This window comes from Entamoeba invadens (assembly GCF_000330505.1).
Source record: "Entamoeba invadens IP1 unplaced genomic scaffold scaff_1105074725615, whole genome shotgun sequence".
Lineage (NCBI taxonomy): Eukaryota > Evosea > Mastigamoebida > Endamoebidae > Entamoeba > Entamoeba invadens.
This window is the reverse complement of record NW_004440300.1, coordinates 159,510-178,497: the sequence shown is the minus strand read 5'-3', so window position 1 is coordinate 178,497 and position 18,988 is coordinate 159,510. Positions and strand designations below refer to the sequence as shown.

Here is an 18,988-nt window from a genome sequence, read left to right as displayed (position 1 = left end):
CTAAATATTAATAACGGTAATGTAACTGGCATTTTTGAAACGCCAAAAATATATTTGGGGTTTTTACTGTTTTATAAAGTTATACCATAAACTTTTTTGTATGTTCTGTATTTTTTTTGCAAAATAAACAACAATAAATGACTGACTCTAAATTTTTATAAATATTTCAAACAATGACATGATGTATTGGCACTTTATATAGATTGGTGTTACTCTTTATTATTAAAAACTTGTTATATATAAACAAGAAAAAATAATAAACCGGTTCTAAAACTTTTTAAACACCTTTCATGATTGTGACTTTCAATTAATTAACTTTTTCGTTTTAGTTATATTAAAATATTAATAAACTAATTAGTAAAGACTCGTTTTTGAATTACTCACGATTAACAACTGTATATGTTGGAAAACAACCAACACCTAATGATGTTACATTCGATGGTATTGTCACACTGGTGAGACTACTACAATTAAAAAAACAACTTTTACCTATTGATGACACACTTGATGGTATTTTAACACTGCTCAGGTTGTAGCATTCTCTGAAACAATGATCATTTATTAATGTCACATTTGATGGTATTGTAACACGACTTAGACGGATGCATTCTTCAAAACAATTATTGCCAAATAATTTCACACTTAATGGTATTTTAACGCTGCTCAAACTGAAACATTCTCTGAAACAATTATAACCCAATGATGTCACATTTGATGGTATTGTAACACCTCTAAGACTGGTGCATTTATAGAAACTCCAATCCCCAAGTGATGTGACATTTAATGGTATTGTAACATAACTCAGATTACTACATCCACAAAAACAACTTTCACCCATTGATGACACACTTGGTGGTATATCAACACTGCTCAGTCTGCTGCATACTTCAAAACAACCTTTTCCAATTGATGTGACACTTGAAAGTATTGTAACATTTATTAAACTTTTGCATGCTTTAAAACATTGATCACCAATTGATGTCACACCAAATGGAATGTTATTACCAAATTTTTGTCTATTGTTTTTTGTGTAAGTAACATTTTTAAACATAATTTTTCGACCTTTGTTATTGTCAACAGTGACATAATCAACGTTAAACCAAACAATGATTTGATAAAACATTTTTGTTGGAACAATTTGTTTGTTTATATTTAATTCTTGAATATTGATGGTGTTTTTGTCACTTTTATCAATTTCAGTGTCTTTATTAACATCAAAGTTTTCATCTTTTTCGTCATTGCTCGTGTCTTCATTATCATTATTGTCTTCATCGTTTCTTTTGATATCAATGTTTTCATTATTTTCATTATTTTCAATTATATCATCTCCATCAGTGTCTTCAATGTATTTATAATAATCATCTTCATTTTCATCAATGTATTCGTTATCTTCATCAACATCATTGTTTCCAATATTTTCCGTGTTGACAAAAATAATATTTTCAAAATTCTCGTCATCTTTTTGATATAAATGAAGAGTCTCAATGTTTGGAAAATATTTTATCGTTTTGTAACTCAATGAAATTGGGTTGAAGTGAAACTTATTCATATTACCACGAAACTTTATACACACAAACTCTAAGTTGATAAAATCTTTGATTGTAACAAAATAATTCGAAACAATCATTACATGAAAACTTGATAAAGTTGACATTCTATTTACTTTTTACAGTTTTTTTGTTTAAATAATAACAACTTATATATTTTACATATTATTAATAAAATTGAAACAATATTGTTTTTATCTACCCTATAATATCATGTTTTAGGGTAATTTTTTATAATTACTTTTTTCAAATAATAAATTAATAGCTTAAATATAATGTGGTTTTTAAATTTCGATCTTTTTTTATTGTTGGATAACAAACTAGTAATTAAACACAATTGAGTTTTTGTTTTATAATTATTTCAAATTGTTTCGAAATAGTATCATTTTGGAACGTTGTCTGACGATTTTAGGACCATTATAAATGAAAAATTACGTGAATTTTTTTGAAAAACCCAAAAATCGTTGTTTCAATATTTTTCTCATTTTTATCGTTTTTAGTTAATTTCCATTTTAAAACAAAAAATCAATTATTTTTTTGTCAATAAGACAATAAAAATAACATTTATGAATTTATTAAACAATTGTGTTCAACAAATTTAATAGTAAATACATAACATTTATCTATCGTTCTTTTGGAAATAAACAATAAATGGTCATTAATTTTTCACTTTATAACCCATTATAAACATTTAAGAAACAAAAACTTTACAAATGGTTTATGTTTAGTTAAGAAAAAATGTTTTTATACATCAATAAAAATACTTTATTTACACGAGAACGACAAATTACAGAGTATTATTTATCCAAATAACCGCCCCATGTTTTTATTTGATTCAAACGACAAAATATATGTAAAATTGACCGACTTTAAATACACAAGAAATGTATTTTTTGATGACCAACATTGCATTTATTAAAGTAATTGATACTCGAAAATACATGGTGCTTGAAGATCATGATAAAAAGAAATATAAAAATGTTAATATCATATTTTTTTCAAATTATTAAATACAGTCAAACCTCTATTATAAAAACTGTTTGGTAATTACTATTCTTTTAATAATGAGAATTTATAGCTAATCAAACTCGAAAACCCAATCTATTACAAAGTTTCTTTAAGTAATTAAATGTCGTTTTGAAAGAACCGACTTTTCAAAGTTACCACTTTTGAAAATTTTATTGTACTGAGCGAGTATACGATTAAAAAAAATTAAGGACCATCGAAAAAGGTAATACACTTGTAAATTAAGTTTAAAACAAACTAAAAACTGGAATAAAAATAAACAGATAAAAATTTACTTAACAATCACAAAAAACTTTGGTTTTTTATATATAAAACAAGATCTTATACAAAAAACTATATTTTGAACTATTTATATTATAAATAACTGATAAAAGACAAACCTCAAAATTTCAAAAATATAAAAATCAAAAAACAACTTTTTAAACAATTTAAATGCCAACTAAATTGGAACCTTTTTATTTATCTGTTGTAACATTGTATATAAAAGGGACAACACAATTTATGGTATTTAGAAAAATTAGTAAAAATGTAGGAGAAGCTCTTAAAATGCTTCACATCAATCCATATGGTGTTGTTTCACAAATGCCTGTTTTTTTGATTTTTTTCCCTCATATTAACACGCTTTATTATAATATATCAAATGCTCAAATTGAATTAACAAAACAACAACTACAGCAAATCACGTGGATCGACTTATCTTTTTCTGTGTGTCATTTAGCCGATATCAACGAACAAATTGCACACAAAGTGATTTCCCTTAGATTTTCAGCAAAGGAGTCCCTTTGTCAGTATTTAGAGAACTTCCCAAACCTTCAGAAGTTATTTGTTGTAAATGCCGAGCACATTAATTCAATGAAAATGGAATACTTTAAGTCACTCAAAGTCCTCAAAACGTTAGTTCTGTATATCGACTATTATGGTTCATATACAAACGATACAGAAGAGATGTTAAATAGTTTAGAGAAGTTATTACAAATGAATGGATATTTAACTATTAATATAGTATCCAAGTCTACTAAATATCAAAATAGAGTCTCTAATATTAACTTTTACTGTTTTCCTGAACTTTTTAAACCACGAAAACAAGTTATTGATATAAAAGAACCTTTTATAGTAAATAATGATAAAATAAACACAACAAATATTGAAGAAATTGTTCAAAACGGGGAATTCAGTTTAGTGAGAGACTTAGAAGTGACGTGTCAGTCGTTTGATGGTATAAATTTTGAAATTTCAAAAACTTATTTAAAAACTCTAAAAATAAATATCAAAAACATTGAAAAACAACTTTTTGTATCAACTCCATTTACTTTGGAGGAAATCACTGTTATAGCACCAAACCAAAGCATTTGCATTCAAATGGAAAACCTTCAAATTTCATTTACAATGTGCGAATTTAACTGTAACATCGCCTTTTGCGACAGAAGACGAATAATAGAGAAAACGCAATTTTTCAATATGAAAAACACCAAAAGTCTTAAATTGAAGTCACAAAAATATTTGTATGAATTTAGTAGTGAAATGGCACAACTAAAAGTATTCGACATTTGTTGCCCTTTTAAACAACTTGACTTTTCGTCACGTTCGTTTTATGAATGCGACACATTTAAATTGCAACAGTTTGTTGTGAAAGACGTCGGGTGTTGCCAAAAGCTGATATTAAAAAACAGTGACACTGACGTTCTTTATTATTCAAATTCAGCAGTTGATGTTATTGGACAATGTTACCACCTTAGACTTGTTGGTAAAATTGGGAATATTTCTGATTACAACAACGACCGGTTTGATATTGAAAATGTCGAGAGCCGCACTGAGTTTGTTGTGAAAAACTTTGGGAGAAAAAAGTTTTTAATTACAGAAAAGGTGGTGATCAAAAAGGAATCAGACATTTTTTTAGTCGTTTTTAATATCAATGAATTTAATAGAATTAATACAGATAAAGAGTTACTGACGTTTTTAAAGAACGAAATGTTGTGTGGAAAACTTTATGAGACGAAAACGTGTGAAAATGTTTTATACCCAAACAGTGAAAAAAACATTGAAAAGGGTCAAGTCGAATTTTATAGTAATTTCATTTCTAAAATTAAAGAAGATGAAATTGTTGTGTTTGTGAGAAATTACAAATCGAATAATTAAAATTTGTATATCCAAAGTTTGAAATTTTATTTATAATTAAGTTTTTGTTTACAATAAATAAAATAAATAAAATAAATCATGATTATAATTATACCATATAAAATACGGTTTTTATTAAAAATTAACGTATATTTTAAATAATAATTTCACTAGTAATTTTTAATTATTGTTTTGAAATTTAACCATACAAGGGGGGATAAAAAACGCTTTCATATTTTTAACTGCTTACTATCATTCTTATCGTTTTAACTTAAAACATTATAGTACAACTTATTAAAACAAATTACCATTTCATTCAGAAAAGGTTTCCACACGGAATTCCGTTCTTCGTGGTAAACACTAAAATACATTTTATTATACCAATATTATTAAAATTCATAAAAACAAGTGGAAACAGTTTTTTATCTCTCTTTATAACAAACTTATATGATAAATACAATTGAATAGTAATTATTTTTATTAAGATAAGATAATTTATAAAAATATAACAACTCCTACTTATAGTTTAGCAACTATAACTATGAGTTTATTTTTCATTAATTAAAATAAAAAAACTGTTTTCAGTGATTATAGTCATTATTTTTTATAGTATACATAATAATAAAATAATAATTAATTATAGGATTTGTCTTATACTAAAAAAACACGACTACCTATATTGAACAAAACAATGAAAAAAAGTACTTAAGATGAATACAATTAAAAAAAATTTAAATTTAAATTCGAACAAGTATTTAGACTCAATTATTCAACAAACAACTTAAAAAGCAAAAATTAAATGAATTCAATCGAAGACGAATGCACAGCATTTTGTACGACCAACCCGGACTTCTGTCTTTTAGAATACAACAGCACGACAAGCATATTGCACATGATCTATGTTCCTGATGACAAGGAATTTGATCTTCTGTATATCCATTCACACGTCACAACACCGTCACGGTACATTCTAACACTCACTGGCAAGAAATATGACCGTGTTGTTACTCGCTGTGTGACGACGTGGCAACTCACCCCGCCGTATTCTTTGACAGACGCTTTAAACCAACTTGCAACGTTTTTGTATGATGAGAAGACACGGCTGCAAACACTCTCAAATGACGTCTCCTACCAGAAGAAGCAGCTCTCAGACCGCCTTGACAAGAAGCGAGCTGAGATCCGAAGAACCTCACAAGACGTCTTTTCGTTTGACACGGAAGTTGCTTACAACAACTTGAAGGCGGACATCATCGAGTCGTTTCTCCACAGCAAAGAACTTGGTTTTGTTATTACCGCAGTGGATGACAATCCATATCACTGGGTGATCGATTTCAATAACTTTGACACAACTACACACATTGGGAGGGATATGGAACACTTAATGGAATTGTCTTTGTTAGACTCTGTGAAGTTGGATCTTCAATTCTCGTCTACGATGTTTCCAGTCATCCCACCAAAGTACAATTTTGTCTCCCCAAAGCTCTACTCACACACTTTAAAAATGATCTTCACGTCGGGAGCGTTTGAAAGGGACGTCTACAACCCACTCACGAAAATTGAGTTCTTAAAAAACATCAGAAAGGTGATTGAAAGGTACGCACAAATCGACTTTGGCGTGTCGTATAATACAGTGGAGGACTACTCGACTAAAGATAATATGAAAGAACAGAACTTGGCCAAACCGTTCTTGGGACAACTCATCCAGAAGGGAAGAGAATTCGTCGATTTGGGTATCGACAAATTCAACACTTTTCAACCTATTTGGAAACCAAATCTAACATATCAGCCTTCTGCCACACCTAAAAATCTTATTAAAAAGGAAAATTCAATACAATTCAACAGTTACTTACTCGATAACTGCCCCGCAATGGAAAGATTTCTGATTGCTAAGGAAATGGTCAATTTTGGTGATATCGACACAGACGGGTTCTTCTGTTGGCATGGAAGTAATGATGTCGCTATTAATGGAATTTGTATGAACGGGTTCGACCCAAACAGACGATGTGGCCAGGCTATGGGCGTCGGAGAGTACTTTGCTGCGGATCCATTAATCTCTGTCGGTTACTCGAAAGGTAACTCACACCTCATATTGGCTTATGTCCTCAGACCATCAAATAAAAGTCTGCTCATCGAAAAAAGCAAGTGTTATGTTGTAAATAATCCACTCAATTGGGAGTACTCCTACTGCCTCCCACTCCTCGTCATCACTTTCGGTGATGGGCATCCAGTTAACTTCTTGGGCGAAACTGTTAACTGAGTTTTGTTTAGTTTGTCATAATAGTATAGTAAAATATAGTAAATTGTATAAAATTATAATTATTAATTATATTATATGATATGATATTATATTATATAATTATATTATATTATATTATATTATATTATATTATATTATATTATATTATATTATATTATATTATATTATATTATATTATATTATATTATATTATATTATATTATATTATATTATATTATATTATATTATATTAAATAACCAAATTTAATATAAAGTCATTCCGAATAAGTGTGCAACTTTATTTTTTCATTGTTTTTTATTCACAACAAAGGGGATGGCGCAGATGTTAAACATCTCTTTATAAAAGAAAATAATGAGAGAAGCCAATTCGTGTGATTCAAAGACTTTTTCGCTGCAAAAATTAGGTAAACAAAAGACAGTTGAATGGTGCAACCCAAAAAACTAATTGAGAAAAATTGTGCAACTTTAGTTATAGTTTAGTTATAGTATATTAATTAGAGTAATAGTTTTAAAGAAATTTGGTTGTGTTTTCTTGTTTTGTTTCTAAAAACATATAATTTTTTTACTATAATTATACTATAAACAAAATTGCACTAACAAGTCAAAGTTGCACGGTTTTAAGAATGATTTTAGTCTATATATAATAACTATAATCAAAATTATAAAATCTGTTTTTAAAACTTGTTTAACATTTAGTTTTTTTAATTATAATTATAATTAACACTTGAAAAAATACACTTGTTTTTTCATTGACCTGTTATTACTGGGATATCAATTAAATTTTAGATAATTTTCCCTTTTTGGCTTGTGTATTGTTATAAACAAAAGATAATCTTTAAAAAACCGGACATTTATTTAATAAACTCGAGATTTCCCGATTATTAGACAACTTTAATTTTGTTCAAGTTGTTATTTTAGGTGTTAATTAGAATAAATTTATGTTTACCAATTTGTAATATAATATTATATTAATATAATTAATACAAATTCAAATATTAAAATAATATAAATAAATAATTTTATTATTATTAAAAAACAATGTTAGTTACTTGTTTATTAAAATTCCTCATTGGTAAAAATTTTCATAATAAAGCATCGACCTGTTAAAATAAGATGCTTTTGTATAAATTCGTTTAAATTATCACAGGAAAACGGCAAAAATGACAATATTCAAGTATAATTCAATATTTAATAAATTAATGATAGTGTATTATAAGACCAAAAATATTTCTCATGATTTGGAATTAAAAACATCTAAAAAGTATTAATTTAACAACACAATGAGTAAAGTAAAGTCTGCCGGTTTACCAATAACCGCATTAGCGTTAATGGGTTTTTCCGTGTTAATGTCGTACATTTCCGCAATTATGGGATTGTTATATGCAATACCTTTTGGGAAGTTTACAGATGGTGGTGTTGGATATAAAGTTTTTATATATATTCTTGCTCTTATAATACCTCCATTCCTTGCAATCTTTGCGAAGTACTTTAAACCCACTAAGGTTAAGTACCAAAATCTACTTATTATTACGGGCACGTGTTTCACATTTGTGTCGTTTTTCATGTTTGTGTGTGCTGTTGCGTGTACGGTGAAATACCCCGGCACATGGGCATCTGCGAATATGACAAAGCGAGTTGAATATGAAACAAAAGTTTGTTGATTTGTATTGAAAAATTAGACATATAATGAATAGCACGAGTGTTGTATAAACACAGAACAACAAGGGGTACTTTCTGACGAACCAACAACCAAATTTATTTATTTTACTGATTGTCCTTATGTAAAATACAATGTCACAGACACAGAAGATTGTTTGGTTAAACCTGAGTATACACTATGTCCTGGCTATTTACTTGGACTTACCGATGATGATTCGTGTTGGAAGACTATATACCCTGATAACGTACTCACAATAATTATGGATGTGGTTTATGCTTTTGCTTCAATAGGGTTCTTGGTCTGTACGGTGTATGCTATTGTGTTAAGGTTTAAGAAAACTTGTAGCAACTGCGTCGGTTGTTGTGTGATACCTTATCATCTGAAAACCATTGAAATTGACACGCAAGTACCTAGAGAACCCGAAATTAATATGAAAGAGGAAATGGAAAGGCAAAAGAAAGAGGAAGAGATCAAAGTAGAACCAGCACCATCGAATCCTTAAAATTTGATTCTGTAATTTACGAACACTTTTTATAATTGTGTTTTAATTATCAAAAATAATTAATGTGTTATCATTAGAATACTGTAATAAATAATAAACAAACATAAGATGTGCTATATGAAAGTCAATTAAAAAACAGGGTGTTATTTTAAGTGTGAATAAATTATTTATATCATTAAAAAATAATTCTGATTAAAAACGTGAAATCATTACTTGAAAAAAATAAAGAGTTGAATGTTTGAATTAAACTCATAACATGTTAATTAAAAATGTTTAATGTTAACACATTGAGTGAATCGACAATAATGTTAATCTTTTTCCTTTTTTTGGATTTTGGTTCCAACACTTTACAATCAGTTGAAATAGTGTTTCTGGTATATTCCTTCTATTTTCAAGACGTTGACCCGATGTTACAAACTCGGCTATTTTTCAAGCAAATTTGAATGTGTCAATTCGGTATGCTTGAGACCATCCAAACACTTCAAACATAGTAATAGCAAAGGAATAGATGTCAGCTGGTTTTTTGTACTTCTCCAATTTTAACACTTCCGGAGCCATGTATACTGGTGTTCCAATACCATTTGTAAATGTCATGTTAGTCAACAATATGTTGACATTTCTTGATGATCCAAAATCAGTCAACTTTGCGTTTGCTTTGTCGTTTAAATCTAAAGTAAATGCGAGAATGTTGTTTGGTTTGATGTCTCTGTGTAATATTTCGTTTGTATGAAGATACAATATTCCTCTTGCTGAATCTAACATGAATTTAACTCTTACATTCATATTAACTTCATCACTTGTTTTGTGTTTTATCAAATCATGAAAACTGCCAAATTGTGCAAATTCAGTGACCATACATACCTTATTTGGTATAAACACTGCTCCATAGAAGTGAACTATATACTTACACCTAAATTTATCAAGCAGAGCAACTTCTTTTTCAAATTCATCCATTGCCCCATTATCATTTAAAACACTTTTCATCTTTTTTATAACAACAACATTTCTTCTATAACTCCCTTTGTAGACAACACCAAACGAGCCTTCACCAAGTTTTTTGTCTTCTATCAATTCGTCGCAATCAATTCGAGTAGTCTGTTGTGTCACACCAATAAGTGAGATTTCATTGTATTTTTCTTCATTTGTTTTAAGTTTTTTAGAAACTAATTGGATTGTGCTGTTGATATTACAAGAACATAATGGCTTGACATATACAGAAAACTCGCATGCATAGCCGCTTTTAAGTGTGACAACCTCTGGATCAATACAAATTGTAAACTTTGTGATGTTCGATGAAATTGTGAACTGTATTTTGGTGGCGGTTTTGTTTGTGTTACCTACACACAACACCTGCCGGGTATCTTTGTTAACTTCAATTTGCTCGATGTCAGAATTCAAGTCAATTACATTTGATGAAACACAGACACCGCCTTGAAGAGGCACAAAGTTGATGTTGGATTTGTTCATTGCAAAAAGTGTTATTGTCTTATTGATTTCATGTGTGTGAAGTTTGTTAATTGTTGTTTTCGTTATAATGACAATTGACACAATTAATACAATAAACACAATAAGTACACACATTACTACAACAAAAATAACCCACCAAACTATTTGTAACTCACACAATGTGCCATCTTTACTTGTGATGTACCAAAAAACACACTTTGAACATTTTGAATTTGTGATTTCTTTGCATTTGAATATTCGTGATACATCAACACAACTTCCATTGGTAATTAACACATGTGAATTATTACATGAAGTACATTTGTTGCTTGATAACGCACATGTATTGCAGTTGTCATTGGATTCTTGACACTCATTTGTATTAATTATATAATACCCATCTTGACACCTTGAACACCCACTTTGTGTCACATTCACAGCACACCCAATGATATCATTCTGTGGTAAACAGTCACCACTATTTGTTTTGTAATTCGTTAAATTGCAGGTGAGACAACTGTATTTATTGTTACATGTTTTACATTTTTGATCACATTCAAAACAGTCAAGTCCAACTCTATAATACCCGTCTTTACACACAACACAGCCACTCCCATAACTTGTAAATTGATTACACGTTAATTTTAAGTCTTCATTTGTGTTACATTTGTAATTTGACAAAAACTTGTTATGTGGACAACTCAGACATTTGGTTGATGTTTCATAACACGTCAAACAACTTGGGTCACAACCTTCACACTTTTTTTGTCGACTCAACAAGATAATAAGTGTCTTGACATTTCATACACCCAAAACTGTTTTGTAATATACAATTTGGTTTTTTGTTGTTGTTGTTGCATATATTGTTTGTAAGATAATATTTTCTTTTACATTCATTACATTTTTCATTTGATAGATATATGCAATTATCAATTTTTGTTGTACATTTGCCATTTTCGTCATTTGGGAGTACACAATCATTGATTTTACATATTTTATTTCTATCCATTTGACTTGAACTGTCACATTTTGCGCTTTTCCATTTTCACACAATTCTGAATATATGTATAAATCATTGCATTTCAAACAATTTGTTGTGTTGGATACAAAATTTTTATTCCCAGAAACATTGTTAAAGTTTGTTATTACTTCACTATTTTCATTACTTTTTACACATGTACCATTGATTTTTATATACCCATTATTTCTGTTGCATATCTGGCACTTTCCATTTGATTGCACAAGTAAACAAGTTTATTCATTTACACATAAACCATCTTTCAATGAAAAACCAGTTGCACACTTAAGGCATATATTTGATTCTGAATATTCACAGCTTGTAATTTGCTAACATTTTGAGTTAACAACAGCATATTGATTAATACAAGAAACACAACTGTTTTTATTGAAGGGTCAATACTTACATTTTACATCGTCACAAATTGTTGGGTCTTCACACTTTTGAGACGTTTTGTTGAATATTCCATTTGTGCAATCAAAAACAAATATCTTAAAATTTTGGTTGATGTTTATTGCTGCATTAAACTGTTTGTTTTCAAAAATTAATTTTGTATCTGAAACTACAAGTACAGTCTTTGTCAAATGAAAACAATTTAATATTAATTGTTTTTGGTGTTGAAATTTTCAGAACTATATTGTCCGTTTTGTATAATGAAATTTGTGTGTTTCCAATCAAAACACTTTCACACGAGAACTCATCAATACTTTTTAAGTGTGTTTTTGAACTTATTTTAGTTTGATTAATTTCAACAAACAATGACTTTACATTTAATAGTGGAGCGATAAACCAGTCTTCCGTGTCATCACATGGACAGTAAGGTTCGTTGTATTTTACAATTTTATTCGTCCCATCTTCAACATGGCAAAAAATTTTATTAGAAGTGCCATATCTCAATAATTTACCTCTTAATAACATTTTTGTACCAGGTAAAATTAAATAAGTAAGTACCATCTGTGAACCTAATATATCAAAATCAGTATCCGAATGTACAGGTGAGTTTGAAATATTTAATGCTTTTAAACCAGAATAAAATACAACAGGAAGATCTCTGATATCCCTATTACTTACTTTAAGTTTTTATCAATTATAAATAAAATAATATTAGTAACATATTATGAGTTATTATTAAATTTTAAACTTTAAAAACTTCAAAATATAAACTCATTTTAAACCAAAAAATCATTGTTTTGAATTGAAAAAAAAACAAAATAGATATGAGTAATCTTTTGAGCAATTTTTAATAAAAACGGATTACTATGACTGAAATCGGATTGGCCAAATATATAAACAACTTTTTGAATAAATGAATTCATAAAAACAAAATGGAAAAGTGTAAACACCACAAATGCCGCAAGGAAAAGCGAGAAGCCGAGAAACAGCGCATTGAAAATGAAGAGAAGCTTAAAACGGACTTTGCAGAGTTCAAGAAGACTTTGACTTCAGAACAACAGACTTTACTCGACGAGTACATCAAATACGAAACTGAGAAAGACGAGTCTTCTTCTTCAGACGTCGACGAAGGAAGTGACAAAGACTACGACAAGTGTATAAAAAGACATGAGAAGTGTCCAATGGATAAAGAGAGACGACAAATGAAGAGAATGTGGAAATGGCAGATGATGAACCAAATGTATAACAGACCACCTCCACCACCCATGTGTTGCCCACCACCTCAATTTGGATATGACCAAATTGGATGCGGTTTTGGTAGAAGACCATACCATCAACCATTTTATGGGTATTGCCCACCTCCATTCCCTATGATGGGACAAAATCCTTTTGGATGCAATCAAATGCGCTTCCCACCACCACCTTTTGGTCGATTTGGAGGTTGGGAAAGAGGAAGACGACATTATCCACAATTCTAAAGTTGATCAACTAATTCACTCTTAAAAACAATTTTATTATTAAAAAAATAAAAATACTTTACATTTGATAAAATTAGAGAGTTGTTTGTTAATAATTAAATTAATACTCAGAGTCTGTCTAACAACTATATCCGATAGTAATTAAAAAGATGTATTTATGTACATAAAGGAGAATTGAATTAAAACTCAAAATATGCTAAAAACTAAAATTATAGAATAAATTTTTAAAACTACTTACCGAAATTACACATTAGGTTCGGACCAAAAGGAATCAACTTGTGTATCTGAGTAAACAACTTTGTTTAAAAAATAATTTTTGTTTTTTACACGTTCGCTGTTTCCCCTTTTATTTTTTTTTTCAAAAAGTATAGAAAAAAAAGTAAATTTTGCTTTTTCTTTAAAAAAAATCATTGTAAACCCGTTTCATTTTTTCTGAGGATTTTTTGACACACAATATCTTATTTAAAAATATTATAACAACAGAGACATAATCCTCAAGATTTGAACAAAAATTATAACGAAAAGATTAATTGATTGCAATTTTTGGAATTAACCCAAATTGTTAGCACTTTTCCCGTCATCAATATTTTTATTCCGATAAAACACAAACCCTCATTTTTCTTTTTTTTAGTACACGATGGTCATTCTTTCTCATGTTTTTAATGTTTATCGACAATTCAAGACAATTTGAAAGGTTCCGAAAGTGGTTATTGAATTTTAGTTCTCATTTCATGTTGTTGTCACATGAAAAAAAAATTAAAATCCATCAATATCGATGGTTATCTTCTCGATAAGCACTCCCTCGTCGCTCGACAAATTTTTGTCATCATCGTGATCTATTTATTTTTTTTTACAATTTATTATTTTTTGTTTACCAGTTTTTATTATAATTATTATATAAAAAATAATATCTTTATGATTTTGTGTTGAAACCGGCTGATTTTATCATGACCAAAACAATTATCAAGTATTATTCCATTTTCGACGCAGATGTCATTTTCCCGCAAGCGGGTGATCCGCGACTGGGGAAGATAAAACGTGGATAAAACATGTGCACAAACAGATTGTTTGCGTGTGTCTTCCTGAGCCTTCTTTACAATGCTCCGTATTATTCGGTTTACACTAACCCAAGGTAAACCTGTTCAACATTGATTTAATTGAAATTATACCAATATTTACTTTATTATTTATATACTATTATTATAATTTATATATGATATCAAAATAAAATTTGTTTATTAATTTGTTTATTATTTTTTATTATTTATATTTCACAATAATTAAGGGCAATTGGGTTGTTTACTTAAAGAAGAAATCAATTATGCTTTACTCTTATAAAAATTAAAGAGTCTACATAGCACCGAGGAGTCATCTTTTATAACCCACATCTTTGCCCCTGGTATTGCCAGATTTTATCCAAACCAAAGTCAAATAGCGGTCCTGTGCTATTCGAATGGCAAGAATATGTTTTGATGATCAAATGGAGAGACAATCTAACTCTCTAAGTTCAGAGCGTTTCCTTCAAAGCCTTTAGAAACACAGAGTTGGGACTTGCTGGAACGGCGAAGATGCGAGGTGACAAGGCTCGACTTACTCTTCCTAGTATATTGCCTTTAGGGTTTACCAGACCCTATCCAGCCACCGGTATAACTTCCGGTGGGAGATCTCGCTTATTGGAGGCATCGAAAGCTACTTTCGACGACTCACCCTTTGTGGTGTCTCCCTTGTGTAGGATTGATCTCTTATTGGGTTTTTTACTTAAAAAGTTGATGGAAATAAAAACACACAAAAAAGATAACTTGTTAATAATAATAAGAATAATAATAACAAATTTATTATTAAAACAAAATATTTTAATTATAATAAAATATATCAAAAATGATGATAAAATTGTTATAAAGTTGTAACAAGTAAAAATCGTTCAGTTAATTAAATAATTGTTTTTATTTGTGTTATTACTGTTAATTTTTTCATTAATTACTTGTGGAATAAAAACTTCATTTTGGGTGTACAAATTCTATCTTTTTGAGGTGTGGAGACAATCATATTTCTAAACTGTGTGTTGATGGAATTATAATGGATACTAAGAAATCGAAGATATTTAATAGTACAAGTGATGTCATGTTGGAGGGTTTTACTTTGGAGAAAGTCACTTTTATAAATAAGTCAAAAGAAACTGAGTTCTCTGCGACACTTGGAGACGTCAAGAAAGTGAAAGTGTGTGGAGGGGTATTGAAAATACTGCAAATTGGAAAATGCGACGAAATTAAAGTATGTTCTGGAGCTACTATCAAATTACTGAAGAAAAATAAACAAAATACAAATCTTATAATGGGAGATAAATGCAAAATAATGAAGGTAGAAATAATGGAAGACTAAATAATTGGTTGTTTAAAAGTTGTTTGGAAAAATGCGAGGTAATCTTCAGTTAGTTTATTTTGCAATTAAATTAAATTTAATTAAACTTCTCAATATTCGGCGTTTTCGGTTTTTAAACACCATAAAAACAACAGTAAAAAGTGTTTATTTCTGGGTTTATCATGGAATTGTGTAAATTCTATTTACCATTTTTTCCATAAAAAACAGTGTTATATTGACTTCGCAACGGGAAAGAATAATTGACCCGTTTTATTAGCGTTTTTCGATACTAATTTTTGATAAAAAATTCTAGGGTGCGAAGCCTTGTGTTATAGAAAATAAAGTAGTTTTTTTAATTATAATAAAACTATATTATTTATCTAAGTGTATTTAAATTCATGGTTCGAGAGCAAAATAATAATTTGTGGGTTTTGCATTTGATTGGTCCATTAACCCACAAATATAAAAACCCACAAAAAGACACCTTTTACTGGATATAGATTTTGTATAATAACTTTTACATTGATAGTCCAGATAAACAAAATATAATGTTAGTCAATAACTTCAGTTCGCATAATTTGTTCATCAACAAAAATAATTCAATTTCTTCAACCAATTGAACAATAATCAGAAAAGAATGTTTATTTGGTTTCAAAAATTTAATGATTCTTTATAATTAAACACAATTAACTGTGGTTTTTACACAAATTTGTTTTTTGCTGCAAATTATTACAAATTAAAATTATTAACTAATATAACAATTTATGACAGAATTCAAATTGTTCAATTTGGATAATGTCGAGGTTTTTTGAATAAAAAAAAGTGGAAAGAATCGAAGTTTGAATGAAACATAATAACATAAATTAATCTTTCTCATTCATCAAAACCAATTATTAAATGGTCATGATAGTTTTAAACACAAAAACATGATTTTTTGATTTACATAAATATCATAATTAAGATACTATTATGTTAATAAATTAATATTTTTTTTATTATATTATAATTTAACTATATATTTTAACATCTGAGTCGTTTGAAATTATACAAAAATGTTAATAATAATAGTATAGCGATAGTATAAAAGTATTTCAAGTTTTTTTTTCAAATTATAAACATTATATTTACTATAAAAATAGTTTCAAATAACTAATAATAAGAAATACAACAAAGATGTCAACTCATATAACACTACCTCTCTCAGTTGTGAAAGAAATAGCACTTCGTGGTGATATTCGTACATTTCTCAATATAACAGAAACATGTTCCATATATTCCCAACTACAGAGCCATGACACGATATATAAAACTCTTTCCAACGAACAAGCTTTTGATAGAAATACATTTATTCCTTTTTATTCACTTCGAAACATCAATAATGCAGCACAAATATCAAACACGGTGTGCAGAAGCAAAAAATGGACTATTTATTTTAAAAAGTACAATCAGTCTTAAAACATTATCTGGTACCTTTTGGACCATTAAAATGGAATATTTCGAAAAGCCGTCCCAAAAATTTATCCCAATTGTTTCGGGGTTTTTCACGGTTTACCTAATGCCCGATGTTTAGACAAAATTAAAGCTATTTTTTGTCCACCAGATAACGTTAAAAGACTGACTCTAGTTCATTTTTTTGAATTTATGAAAAAATGTGTAATGGATTTTTAAAAAAAAATCCATTACAGTTGACCAAATAATAGTATTAACCAAATAATTGTAAGAAGTTAAATTAATAGTTTTAAAACCTTAATTAAGAACTATTTTTAAAAATAGAAATGGGTTTCTTAGCATTATTTGGTGTAACTTTTTTTTACTTTTTTTAATTAGTCATTTCCAAGGTAATTAACGGGAAATACATCCTTCTCACAATTATTTGGTCTCTGACTATTATTTGGTCAACTGTACACTCACTCTTATTTTTTATATTTACAAATCACAAAGTAGATGTATTCACGTTTTCATGTTTATTAACGTTTAGTGTGTTATTCCCCTTTCCTTTGATGATGTTATTGATATTAACACTGGATATATCTCTTTGTTATTATTCCTCCTTTCAATTGAAGTTTTTATCGGAGTCTATTAGTTGAATTGTATGATACATGTTACCGATATCGATATAAAGCAACCCACTGAACTTGTATTTTACCCGACACCACTCTATTTATACTTTCTTGCAGTCCTTGTGAATTTTCCACATATTGGAGCAACTGCGTTATTTCCACTTGTTGTTTTTATAACAACGGTCTTGTTTGTTATATACTCGTTTGACATATTTTCTATATCATATGTTTTACTACCACTTTTAGTGCAATTTGTAGTGAATTTTCTTTCGTGTGGGTTTCTTGTAAACTTTTGTGAGAAAGAAGACGAAGAATATCTCCCCATTGATGCGAAACAAAATACAACAAAACCAACTGGAGTTAGTATTTATTTTCATTGTTTTTCGTTGTGTAAGTCCGTTTTAATGTGTCCAGGTGTCATCACTTTAATTATTCTTTTATTTGTGAAACTAATATAACCTGATATCTTTGGGTACACAAGTGGTATCGTTTTTATTTCTTTAATATTTGCCCCAATTGTAATTGGAGAGTTGATAAGTGGATGTTGCTGGTTGGCCATATTCCTTATCTTCATATTCCAAATCAATGGAGGTGAAAATAATGTTATTATTTTTGGAAAGAATTACAAAGAAAAGGGTATTCCGGGGTGTTTCGAATCATTTTATGTGTCGGTTGTTAGAATTGTTCCATTCGCACTTTTAACGATAACTTTGTGTTTGTGTTATGTTGTGAAATTTAATAAGGATAATTTGAAAATGGAATATATGAAGTTAATTCCATTCATTGTTAGTGTTGTATTAACTTATTTATCTAGCTTTTTAATGGAAATAAAGATGGAAATAAACGTCCTTTGTTGTGTCCAGATTGTCTGTGGATGGGATGTTTCTGGAATTTACCAAAAAAATATTTTATTTTGACTAAAGGAACAAATTATTATTACCAATTTGATTAATTTATGTTTAAGTAAAAACTCATTATTTGTATTTTATAATGAATTACAATTAGGTATATATTTTAAAACAATTAAGAAGTTTTTTGTAAATTAAAGCTTTTAAACATTTTGTTTTCTATTTTAGTTGAATCGTAAATTTGTCTAATTATTCGAAATGAACGTACAAATAATTATGA

The 18,988-nt window shown here is 28.7% G+C and overlaps 6 protein-coding genes across 6 annotated transcripts; 4 read left to right on the top strand and 2 right to left on the bottom strand.

Annotated features, from left to right (window-relative positions):
* Positions 1 to 376: 376 nt before the first annotated feature.
* EIN_287760 (hypothetical protein) lies at positions 377 to 1,654 on the bottom strand (the record flags this gene model as incomplete). Its single annotated transcript, XM_004256073.1, has 1 exon — positions 377 to 1,654. The coding sequence occupies one exon, from the start codon at positions 1,652 to 1,654 to the stop codon at positions 377 to 379; it is 1,278 nt and encodes a 425-aa protein (XP_004256121.1).
* Positions 1,655 to 3,005: 1,351 nt separating this feature from the next.
* Positions 3,006 to 4,709, top strand: EIN_287750 (hypothetical protein; the record flags this gene model as incomplete). Its single annotated transcript, XM_004256072.1, has 1 exon — positions 3,006 to 4,709. One exon carries the CDS (start codon positions 3,006 to 3,008, stop codon positions 4,707 to 4,709), a length of 1,704 nt encoding a protein of 567 aa, XP_004256120.1.
* Positions 4,710 to 5,487: 778 nt separating this feature from the next.
* EIN_287740 (hypothetical protein) lies at positions 5,488 to 6,945 on the top strand (the record flags this gene model as incomplete). Its single annotated transcript, XM_004256071.1, has 1 exon — positions 5,488 to 6,945. The coding sequence occupies one exon, from the start codon at positions 5,488 to 5,490 to the stop codon at positions 6,943 to 6,945; it is 1,458 nt and encodes a 485-aa protein (XP_004256119.1).
* A 1,280-nt stretch (positions 6,946 to 8,225) lies between these two features.
* EIN_287730 (hypothetical protein) lies at positions 8,226 to 9,107 on the top strand (the record flags this gene model as incomplete). Its single annotated transcript, XM_004256070.1, has 2 exons — positions 8,226 to 8,597; positions 8,640 to 9,107. The coding sequence occupies 2 exons, from the start codon at positions 8,226 to 8,228 to the stop codon at positions 9,105 to 9,107; spliced, it is 840 nt and encodes a 279-aa protein (XP_004256118.1).
* Positions 9,108 to 9,536: 429 nt separating this feature from the next.
* EIN_287720 (protein serine/threonine kinase, putative) lies at positions 9,537 to 11,562 on the bottom strand (the record flags this gene model as incomplete). The annotated part of the gene is made up of 2 exons (XM_004256069.1): positions 9,537 to 11,203; positions 11,361 to 11,562. 2 exons carry the CDS (start codon positions 11,560 to 11,562, stop codon positions 9,537 to 9,539), a joined length of 1,869 nt encoding a protein of 622 aa, XP_004256117.1.
* A 1,334-nt stretch (positions 11,563 to 12,896) lies between these two features.
* Positions 12,897 to 13,442, top strand: EIN_287710 (hypothetical protein; the record flags this gene model as incomplete). Its single annotated transcript, XM_004256068.1, has 1 exon — positions 12,897 to 13,442. The coding sequence occupies one exon, from the start codon at positions 12,897 to 12,899 to the stop codon at positions 13,440 to 13,442; it is 546 nt and encodes a 181-aa protein (XP_004256116.1).
* Between the last annotated feature and the right edge of the window lie 5,546 nt (positions 13,443 to 18,988).